Genomic DNA, 11,606 nt, shown 5'->3' with positions numbered 1-11,606 from the left:
AGATCACTGAAGGCAGCAGCACAGGTAGATAAGGTGGTTAGGAAGGCATATGGGATGCGCCTTTATTAGCTGAGGCATGGAATATAAGAGCAGGGAGGTTATGATGGAGCTGTATAAAACGCTAGTTAGGCCACAGCTGGAGTATTGTGTACAGTTCTGGGCACCACACTATAGGAAGGATGTGATTGCACTGGAGAGGCTGCAGAGGAGATTCACCAGGATGTTTCCTGGGCTGGAGGATTTCAGCTATAAAGAGAGACTGAAAAGTCTAGGGTTGATTTCCTTAGAGCAGAGAAGGCTGAGGGGAGAAATGATTGAGGTATACAAAATTATGAGGGGCATTTATAGGTTAGATAGGAAGAATCTTTTTCCCTTAGCGGAGGGGTCAATAACCAGGGGCATAGATTTAAGGTAAGGAGCAGGAGGTTTAGAGGGGATTTGAGGAAAAATGTTTTCACCCAGAGGGTGGTTGGAATCTGGAACGCACTGCCTGAAGAGGTGGTAGAGGCAGGAACCCTCACAACATTTAAGAAGTATTTAGATGAGCACTTGAAATGCCATAGCATACAAGGCTATGGACCAAGTGCCAGAAAATGGGATTAGAATAGTTAGGTGCTTGATGGCTGGCACAGACACGATGGGCTGAAGAGCCTGTTTCTGTGCTGTATAACTCTATGACTCTAAGATTGCCTGCTTCCACCTCCATAACATTGTCCCTCTCTGACCATACCTCAGCTCATCTGTTGCTGAAACATTCACCTTTTTTTTGTTAATCTCGAGTTGACTATTCCAGTGCATTCCTGGCTGACCTTCCACCTTGCACCGTCCATAAACTTGAGCTCATCCAAAACTCCTTTGCCCATATCTTAATTTGCACCGAACCCCGTCCACCCATCACCATTGTGTTGATTGAGCTATATTAACTCCAAAATAAAAACATAAAATGTTGGAAATGCTCAGCAGGTTTGGCAGCATCTATGGAGTGAGAAACAGAGTTAATGTTTCAGGTTGATCAGTTTTGATGAAAGGTCATCGACCTGAAACGTTAACTGCGTTTCTCTCTCCACACATGTTGCCAGATCTGCTCAACATTTCTAGCATTTTATGTTTTTATGTCAGATATTCAGCAATTGCAGTATTTTGCTATTGTATATTGGCTCCCAGTCCAGCAATGCCTCTCTTTTAAAATCCTCATTATTGTTTTCAAATCCTTCATGGGTTTGCCCTTCCCTTTCTCTGTAACCTCTTCCAGCTCTACAACCCTCCAAGATCTCAGCACTCCTCCAATTCTGACCTCTTGTTCCTTCCTGATTTTCATTAATGCTCTATTAATGGCCGTGCCTGCAGCTGCCCAGGCCATAAACTCTGGATTTCCCTCCCTAAGCCTCTCCACCTCTCTACCTCCTCCTTTAAGATACTCCTTAAAATCTACTTATTTGACAAGACTTTTGGTCTTCTATCTTAACATCTTGTGTGGCTCTTTGTCAAATTATGTTTGATAGTGCTCCCGTGAACAATAACTTGCATTTATATAGTGCCCTCAATGTCGCAAAACTTCTGAAAGTGCTTGCTTCACTGAAGAGTCGAGGGACATTTTACTACGTTAAAGACACTACATAAATACAAGTTGTTGTAGCTGTCCCATACACACCAGTAAGGTTCAAGGTTTGTCCTCAGGCATGTACAGAGTTAGTTAAAGTTAATTACAGTTGGTCTCAGCAAGCATGGGTTTGGGATGGGGAAAATCAGGAAGGGTTCCCATTCCTAATCACTATAGCGACGACTGTTAGCATGTGGACTTTGGGTGAGGACAGGATTGGGCTCTGATGTTGCCCATGTGGATGAATGGCCTGGAAGGACTCATTGTCAAAGCTCGCTTGACCACTTGACTGATGTACAACAGCAGAACTGGTACCTGTGGAACTGTGAAGAAAGGAAAGACTTGCACTTGTATAGCACCTTTCACGACCTCAGTTCCAAAATGCTTTATAGCCAATGAAGTGGTTTTGAATTGTGTTCACTGTTGTAATGAAGGAACGGCAGCCAATTTGTGCACAGTAAGCTCTCACAAACAACAATGTGATAATGACCAGATAATCTATTTCTGTGATGTTGAGGGATAAACATTGGCCATGACACAAGGAGTAACTCCCCCACTCTCCTTCAAAATAGCGCCCTGGGATCTATTAGGTTCACCTGAGTTAGCAGATGGGGGTTCAGTTTAATGTCTCATTCCGAACGTCTGGCACCAAAGTTACTGCCCTGGAGTGTCAGCCTGTATTTTGTGCTCAAGTCTTAAGAGTGCATAATGAACTCACAACCTTTTGACTTAAGATTCAAGAGTGTGAGCGCCGAGCCACAACTGACTCGCATTACCCTAATAAAGTCAGTTGAAAGAGGAAAGAAATTGCATTTATAATATCTTATCACGTCCATGGATGTCCCAAAGCGCTTTACAGCCAATGGATTACTTTTAAAGTGTAGTCTCTACTCTTATGTAGGAAAATCTTCCACAAACTGCAAATGAATGAACGGCCAAAAATATATACGGTAATGGGTGAAGGAGGAATGTTGGCCAGGTCGCCAGGAGAATTCCCTCGTGAAAGAATTATCCTCAGGAGAGAGGAGGGGAGAAAATTGATGAGGACAAAATATTATTAGATATTCTTTTGACTAGTGCAGTTAAAGACGCTGATCTGGTCCCCCGTTTTCTGTAGAGCCTGGGGCATAAGTAGTAGCACTCCATGAAAGGCGGCTGAAAATAGCAGATTCATTGCATTAATGAGGAAGTGAGAAATCGTTCCAGTTCTGACATTAACAAAGTGTGACATTTCCGGTTACAATGCAGCGGGGTCATTTTTTTTTCTGTCAGCCGGGATTTATTCAGACACCTGTTGGACAAATAACACCAAAGGAGGCAGTTAAAAGTTCTGTAACTTCAGATCGCATGAAAAAAAAAAGTGACTTCACTCTTAACTTATATAATTAAAAAAAAGCTTATAAATAGGTTCTCTTTCATCATAAATAGGAGACAAAGATACTGTTACATTTCACAGTTGTGGTTGGTGAACGTCACCGCTTTCTCAGCCTGGACAGACTCTAGTCCCCTCCTTTTCCCGGGAACATGAGGAGGAGCTGCCGGGAAGACGTCAGCCCTGCGGGGTCCTGACGGCTGCAAGCTGGTCCAATGAGCTCTCTCCACATGCGGCCACTCGAGGTACCGCCGTGAGAAAGGCCCCTGCCACTAAAGTGTTATAAACGTGCTGCCGCCGGTGGCTGCTCGCTCACATTCATTCAGATGAGCGAGTGGCTGCGAATTTGTCTGCTTCAGAGCGCAGCAACAACTCGCTTCCCGTGTCGCAGTCCTGCGGTTCCTCACTACACATAACCTTTCAGAGAGGGGAAACCAAAAAAAAACCAAGGATATTGATTTCTGTTTAAACTGTATTCACAGAGAGAGAGAGAGAGAAAGAAGCAAGTGATAGAGGGTTAAAACAATCTTTAAAGCGTTTATATAATTTTTTTTTAAAAACCCCCATTGACTCGAAGCTTCATTGCCTTCCTCCAGCCCGCTTGTCTTTCTCCCCCTTCATTGTGTGTCAGCTTCTCGTGAGGAAGGAAGCCTCCGTCCCCGGACAAGAAACCGCAACAGTAAAGGAAGGAAACCTGGAGTGAAACCATGGAGAAAGCGCACACAAAGACTGTGGATGAAGTTCTAGCCTATTTTAACGTCAATGAGACAACGGGTCTTAGTTTGGAACAAGTCAAGAAACACAAGGAGAGATGGGGACCGAATGGTAAGTACTGGCATAACTCCTGCCCTCGATCTTCCGATGTGTCGCGCGTTATTTTTTTTTTCCCCCCTCTCCCCAAGTTCTTTTCTTTTCTCTTTTTGTTGCATTAGGCCTTATTGCAATGTGTGAAGCCGGCATCTCTGCGTGAGGCAGACCGAACATGGCTGACTCACCGCGATCTCTGAATTTTAAATTGTATGAAAGTCACATTGTGGGTGGTGGGGGGGAATGCAGTATAACCTAAAATTTTAAACATCCTGTTATTGTTTTGCTTTCAAAAAAAATTGGAGATCGCAAAGTCGTTTCATATTCGAAACCAAAATCTTTACTGTTGTAATCGTTAGTTTGGCTTATCCTGCCGATTTGCAGCGGAAATATTATTTGTATTCCAAAATGTAATCTCCGAAGTAAGGGAGTAGTAGCACAACAGTCTGTTGGGCTAGCATCTTTTTTATTTAAACTGCGCTTTTTACCTAGACTCTGGTGTACCACTCTTCACGGCAATACAGGATACTCGTGGTCTAAGTGGTTCCCTTTCATTTCAAGCGTGACTTTGTGCCCTTGTATAGAAGTCCAATGTATTTGCATGTTTTAATGCAGTTTTCTTTTTCTCGCATATTCCATGGTGGCGCTACTCATTAACAGAACTACCAGCAGAAGAAGGTATAGTATATCACAAAATGTCTTTAGGACTACATAATGTTTAAAAATAATCGCAACTCAATATTTTGAATGATGAACTGACAGTTTCTTCTTGTTTCAGGCAAATCGTTATGGGAACTTGTGGTAGAACAATTTGAAGATTTATTGGTCAGAATTCTACTCTTGGCAGCTTGTATATCATTTGTGAGTATTTTTTAAAATCAAATTTATGTCTCAATGTCAAGTCTTCTGCTACATATATATATATAGCTTTTATTATTAGGAAATTGAGTACAAACTAATCTGTACCCTTACACAGTAACCATGACTGGAATGGTGTGTGGTATTTTCGTCCAGTCTGTCTTGATAAAAGTAAGGTGACAATTGCAGCTTTTTGATGAGGGCAAGACTGATGTCTGCAAAGATGATACACTTCTGTTGACCAAATTTGGCCAGTGACCTTCATGGGGACATGTGTGGTATCTCCTCTCTCCTTGACTTTTAAGGTTTATAGCATGCCAGTTAAAATGGTTTTGGGTCGGCATGACAATAATAGAAAACAATGTTCGGTCCTGGATTGGGTTACACTACTTAATGCAGTAGCTGTACTTGTTGTATTGGTTACCCAATGGCAGACAGAAATAAATGTTCTCGACATATGTGTGAGTACCAAATGTTCTGCTAAATTGAGTTTTAATTGAAGTAGTTATCAGTTGCTACTTTGTGGTGTAAAGCACCATCTTCATCAGGTTGTTGGCATACATAAGCTAGTAGTATAGAGTTTAACTTATGAAAAGTGAATTAAACACTGAAATGACTTGGGCACCTTGGTAATTTTGTTTCATTCAGTTCGTTTAAGCTCTTGTTTTATACTGTTGTCACAATTTTTCAGAAAACATGAACCATTTGCAAGCTAGTTTTAATATATTTTTGTGTGTGATTGATCTAATATGGGGTAGAGCACTTCTCATTGGAGCGAGTGTGCTTCTCTCGGTATTAACACTCAACGTTCAATGTTTTAATTTAACAAGATTGCTGCAACAGATGACACTCTATCAAAGAGCTGTGATTTATCTGTGAATCTCATAAGTGACATTGGTGTGTATAACTTTCAGTTGCCAAAGTTGGCTTATCCTTCTAGTGAGATTTATAATGTCTGATTAACTGATTCCAGGAAGAAAGAACAATTCAGCATGGGGAGTATTAATGGGAGAGCTCTTACTGGAAGAGTGAAATTATACTGATGTCCAAGTTTTGTAAAAATACAAATTCTAAAGGATAATAATGCTTTTAAAATATGATCTTTGAGTAACTATTGAAAAATTACATACGGCTCCTTTGGTTTAGTATATAGTAATAACTTTGCCAGGAGGCTCTCAACAGTAGGGAATACAGCTTGTATATCGAGGATGGGGAGGTGACTCGTCACAGATGACTAAAGATATTTTAGGGAGAAATAGTACAGTAAATGGTCTGGGTATAATGGACTCTAAATATGCAGTTCAAGCACAAATATATTTACATTTATCTGAAAAGAGGAGTATAAGCTGCAAGTTATTTATAGCCGACATTATTATAGATTGTTTAAGGAAGTTGGTGCAGTGTGCAAGAGCTTCCAAACACCTTGGAAATTCTCTCAAAATCCACACAAATGAAAACACTGTTCCCACATTATATTCTTAATATTGAAGTATTACAGAGTATGAGAAATGTACTGTAAAACAGTCAGATAGACATATAGTGCAAGTTTATACATACTTTCAGTTTGTACAGGGGTGTGGCAGCCTTGTTATACATTGGACTTTCAACTAATAAGTCTAACTTCAACTCATTCTTTTTTAATGTCAGAGGGCTGCTTTTGCATGTCATAGCTGGATTTTCTGGGGAAGAAAAAAAATTGGAGATGGTGATTATATCCTTTGCTGAAAAGCACTCTCTTCTCTCCTCTCCCCCCAACCACCAAACTTAATTATTCTCATTCCTTGCATGATGATAGTCATCCTCCAGTATATTCCCCAAGTGGCGGTTCATCAAACATGAGCATTGGCAGACCTTTTGACTGCAGAAGCCACTATAACTGAGCTCCATGCTGTTCTTGTCCAATCCCAGTGTTCAGACATTCACTTCCAGATGGAGTCGCTGAATTAGGAGACCAAAGCTGGCTTTCCCTTATCTCATTTTGAGGCTCATTGTAGCACTTCCATGAGTGTTCCAGTTGAAGCCAACTTTGAATCTGTTTGCCTGATGGGAAAAGGGATTCCAGCCTCCTGCAAAAAGGGGATTGGGCAGAAGGCATTGATGGAATAAAATTTCCAAAAAAACTAAACAAATGTGTTTAATGGAATAGAACATTATGAACAGAAAATCAAAACCACTCCTTTTAAAGCCAAAGCTTTAGATTCAAAGTGCAATAGTAAACTAGCACAAATACTGAAATACACAGTGGACAGTTAGCAGCTGTAAAGAAAAAAAAAACGCATTACGGTTTTGGCTGCAGATGCTTAATCAGGATTGAAAGGTAAGTAAACCTTTTAATGGACAGAACAAAGAAGTGGGGTAAATTAAGTTTTAACTAGTAGAATGGCCAAAAAGCTTCTTTGAATCATAGAATCATAAAAAGTTTAAAGCACAGAAAGAGGCCACTTGGCCCATCATGTCTGTGCCGGCTAAAAATTGATCCTCCTATTCTAATCCCACCTTCCAGCATTTGGTCCGTCGCCCTGCAGATTACGGCACTTAAGGTGCATATCCAGGTTCCTTTGAGTTGAGGGTCTCTGCCTCAACTAATATAAAAGCAAAATACTGCAGATGCTGGAAATCTGAAATAAAAACAAGAAATGCTGGAACCACTCAGCAGGTCTGGCAGCATCTGTGGAAAAAGAAGCAGAGTTAACGTTTCGGGTCAGTGACCCTTCTTCGGAACTAGCAAATATTAGAAATGTCAAAGGTTATAAGCAAGTGAGGTGGGGGTGGTGCAAGAGATAACAAAGTAGATTGGACAAGGCCACGTAGCTGACCAAAAGGTCACGGAGCAAAGGCAAACAATATGTTAATGCCTCAACTCTGCCTCAACTACCCTTTCAGGCAGAGAGTTCCAGAACCCCACCACCCTCTGGGTGAAAATGTTTTTCCTCATCTCCCCTCTAATTCTTCTACCAATCACTTTAATTCTATACCCCCTCATCACTGATCTCTCTGCTAAGGTGAATAGACCCTTCACCTCCACTCTATCCAGGCCCCTCAAATTTTTATCCACTTCAGTCAGATCTCTCCTCAGCCTTCTCTATTCCAAGGAGAACAACCCCAGCCTATCCAATCTTTCCTCATAGCTGCATTTTCCCAGTCCTGGCAACATCTTCGTAAATCTCCTCTGTACCCTCTCCAGTGGAATTACGTCCTTTCTGTAATGAGGTGACCAGAACTGCACAAACTACTCTAGTTGTGGCCTAACCGATGAGTTATGCAGTTCCAGCAAAACCTCCCTGCTCTTAAATTCTATACCTGGGCTAATAAAGGAAAGGATTCCATATGCCTTCTTAACCACCTTATCGAACTGTCATGCTACCTTCAGGGATTTTTGGACATTCATTCCAAGGTCCCTCACTTCCTCTACACCTCTCAGTATTTTCCCATTTATCGTGTATTCCTTTGCCTTGTTTGACCTTCCCAAATGCATCACCTCACACTTCTCCAGGTTGAATTCCATTTGCCGTAATAAAAGCAAAATAATGTGGATGCTGGAAATCTGAAATAAAAACAAGAAATGCTGGAACCACTCAGCAGGTCTGGCAGCATCTGTGGAAAGAGAAGCAGAGTTAACGTTTCGGGTCAGTGACCCTTATTCCGAAGAAGGGTCACTGACCCGAAACGTTAACTCTGCTTCTCTTTCCACAGATGCTGCCAGACCTGCTGAGTGGTTCCAGCATTTCTTGTTTCGAATTCCATTTGCCACTTTTCTGCCCATCTGGACCAGGCCATCAATATCTTTCTGCAGCCGACAGCTATCCTCCTTGCTATCTACCACACAGCCAATCTTTGTCATCTGCAAAATTCTTGATCATGCCTGTGTGCAGTTCTGGTCACCTCATTACAGAAAGGATGCAATTGCACTAGATAGGTACAGAGGAGATTTACGAGGATGTTGCCAGGGACTGGAAAAATGCAGCTATGACGAAAGATTGGATAGGCTGGGGTTGTTCTCCCTTGGAAGAGAGAAGGCTGAAGGGAGATCTATTGAATGTATAAAATTTTAAGGGGCCTCTGTGGAGATGCGGCCAGACCCGCTGAGTATTTCCAGCATTTCTTGTTTGTGTTTCAGGTTTCCAGCATCCGCAGTATTTTGCTTTGATTAACCTGTGCCATTCTAAGTGACAGTTTATCCTGTCTCTCAGAATAGATTCCAATAATTTTCCCACTACTGAGGTTAGACTGTCTGGCCTGTGATTATTCAGTCTATCCTTCGCTCCCTTTTTAAACAGAAGTACAAGGTTAGCAGTTTGAGTGGAAAGAGGTGGAAGCTGCTGGAGATCATCTTGGTGAGGCAGTTGGGGCATTAAAGAGCAACAGGCAGTGAGGATAACTAACTTAGTGAAATTCAAAGGAGAAATACTGAAGCACAAAGATGTGCCAGCCCCCAAAAGGAGACCAGCTTCCTGAGTGCAGACCATTTGTTACATCTGTGTTCTGATGAAGGGTCTGCACCCAAAAACCTACTGCCGCTGTACTTAACAATTTTCACTATCTTTTATGAAGTCCATCACTGAGATAATGTTTTTTTTTTACAACTCTTCAGCTGTTCAAAAAGCCTGCTTTAACATCTGTACCAGTTTGCGCTCTCCCTGCCCCCCTTTACCCCTCCCTCCCTCCTCTCTGCCCCATTTTCTCTCCCTCTGTCTTCTCCCCTTCTTCCTCCTCTCAAGCTTCCACTTTGCTGCCCCCTCTGTTTATCCTATTCACCTCTCTTGCTGCTCCTCTCTCTCTCTCTCTCTCTCCTCTCTCTCTCTCTCTCTCTCTCTCTCTCTCTCTCTCTCACCCTCTCTCTCTCTCTCTCTCTCTCTCTCTCTCTCTCTCTCTCTCTCTCTCTCTCTCTCCTCTCTCTCTCTCTCTCACTCTCTCTCTCTCTCACTCTCTCTCTCTCTCTCTCTCTCTCTCACTCTCTCTCTCTCTCTCTCTCTCACTCTCTCTCTCTCTCTCTCTCACCCCCTCTCTCTCTCTCTCTCTCTCTCTCTCTCTCTCTCTCTCTCTCTCTCTCTCTCTCTCTCTCTCTCTCTCTCTCTCTCTCTCTCTCTCTCTCACCCCCTCCTCTCTCTCTCTCTCTCTCTCTCTCTCTCTCTCTCTCTCACCCCCTCTCTCTCTCTCTCTCACCCCCTCTCTCTCTCTCTCTCACCCCCTCTCTCTCTCTCTCCCCCCCCCCCTCTCTTCTCCCTCTTCTCCCCCCCCCCCCCCCCCCCCCCCCACACTCTCTCCTCTCTCCGCCGCCCCCCTTCGTTTTATCCGCACCCAAATCGTGGACCTGCCTTTTCTCTCTAGATGCTAATGAACCTGCTGTGTATATTTTTAGTATTTTCTGCTTTTTAAAAAAAAACAATACAAGATTTGCATTTTTTTTTCGTACCATGGTACCTGCTGAGATCCACTGTTGCCAGCACATTCCATGTGTCATACCTGACCTAGTGGTAATGTAGTCTAGTGCAAGGCTATACTGCAGCACTGATCATGGGGTTGTAACTCCTTCTTAACGAATAAATTGGATCAGCTTGTATCATTTTGGTAGCAATCCAAAACAAAATACATTTGTTCGCAATGCTAGCACTGTACCCAGTTAATAAATAATGACTGTGATGTTTAGGCATCAGTTTTGAGAACTAATCTGTTTCTACCTCAAAGAAAATAACTAGTGATCAGTTAGTAAGACTTAGTTAGGTGAATACAGGAGAACAGCACACCGAAATGAATGCTGGGGTAATTAGCAAATAAAATTGGGATTTTGGAAATAATTCAGAGTCCTGGTTTCTGCATAGCAAAGCTGAAGAGAAAACTATGAAAAAACAAGTGAGTTATTTTGAAAACTGAATGAGTAGAGGAAAGAAGTATCCTAATACTCCCTTTCACTTGAGGCAACGTCAAAGCTGCTCATCAACGAAAGGACTCACTATCTGTTAAGGTAGGGGCAGTCCCCAGCGTAACCATGAAATGCTGGGAAGATATTGCAGATTGACCTGCCACAGTGAAAGGTTCTCATTGTTCTTGCCAGCTGAAGCATGCTGTAGTTCTATATTGCAGCCTACAAGAAGTCACCCCGTTTAGATCTTAAGTCAAGTAGAAATGTTTGACCTACAATTAAACTAATCCATTTTTACCATCTCTTGCATGCAGTCTGTATTGCTGAAGTGTACATCAAGGCAGTTTGTTATGGTTGTCCAGAACTCAACTTTTGTATGCTGAGTCTAGGAAAAGATGACAGGCCAAAGTAATGTGATTTAGGAGAAAAATTAACTTTTTGCTACAAAGTTATTGTATTCTCTTTTCCTTACTTTAGCCCAAATGAAGCTGCTTTTTCATTCTTCCAGCCTTCTAATCAAAATTGAGGTTGCACATGCTTTTTTTTTTTTGCAATGCAGTATGCCTGTTGTGTTCAATCTGCTGATGGCTTCATTACAGTGAAGGTGCGTGGAGGAGGAAATTTGGTGACTATGTTGCATAGGACCCTTGCGCAATTTCTAGTAATCCTACTAAGACATTGGTGGAGTTTGGTAGCAGGTTCACTTGACTGGAGAAGGTGCATAGTGCCAGGAAGAGCAGAGGAAGGAAACAAAATAGGAAGGGGGGAAGAAAGCTTGTGATCGTATAATTTTTAAAACGTATTTTCTAACAATATTTAAGAATGGCAATTCTTGTACAGTACATCTCAGATTTGTCGTTTGACTGATTTTATATGGCTGCAGCAAATTCGTATTCGAGGACTATTCCCTCCAGTAGCGATGGGTAACTTGAAGCTGCTATCTAGTGTGTTTGATGCTGAAGAAAGGCATTAAATTTTCTTTACATTAAATGTAAATGTTTTTGCATTTTTCTCTGCCTGTCTGGCGTGTGTTTGCATATGTTTATGGGTGGCTTATTGGTGCATTTAGTTTATGCAGGTTATACTTTTTTATTTTTAAGCCATCTGTA

General features: G+C 42.0%; 1 protein-coding gene across 2 annotated transcripts in view; it reads left to right on the top strand.

Annotated features, from left to right (window-relative positions):
• Nucleotides 1-3,139: 3,139 nt before the first annotated feature.
• Nucleotides 3,140-11,606, top strand: part of LOC137382695 (sarcoplasmic/endoplasmic reticulum calcium ATPase 2) — a 108,481-nt gene continuing 100,014 nt past the window's right edge. Inside the window, exons 1-3 of one of the 2 annotated variants that reach the window (XM_068054985.1) lie at nucleotides 3,140-3,797; nucleotides 4,440-4,457; nucleotides 4,558-4,640. In XM_068054985.1, coding sequence (XP_067911086.1) covers nucleotides 3,680-3,797; nucleotides 4,440-4,457; nucleotides 4,558-4,640 — 219 coding nt within the window. In that variant the 5' untranslated portion in view covers nucleotides 3,140-3,679. The remainder of the gene's footprint in view (nucleotides 3,798-4,439; nucleotides 4,458-4,557; nucleotides 4,641-11,606) is intronic. The other variant, XR_010977260.1, reaches the window with a different exon arrangement.

The sequence above is a fragment of the Heterodontus francisci genome, chromosome 23, assembly GCF_036365525.1.
Source record: "Heterodontus francisci isolate sHetFra1 chromosome 23, sHetFra1.hap1, whole genome shotgun sequence".
NCBI lineage: Eukaryota > Metazoa > Chordata > Chondrichthyes > Heterodontiformes > Heterodontidae > Heterodontus > Heterodontus francisci.
The sequence above is the reverse complement of the archived record's forward strand: the minus strand, read 5'-3'. Positions and strand labels throughout refer to the sequence as shown.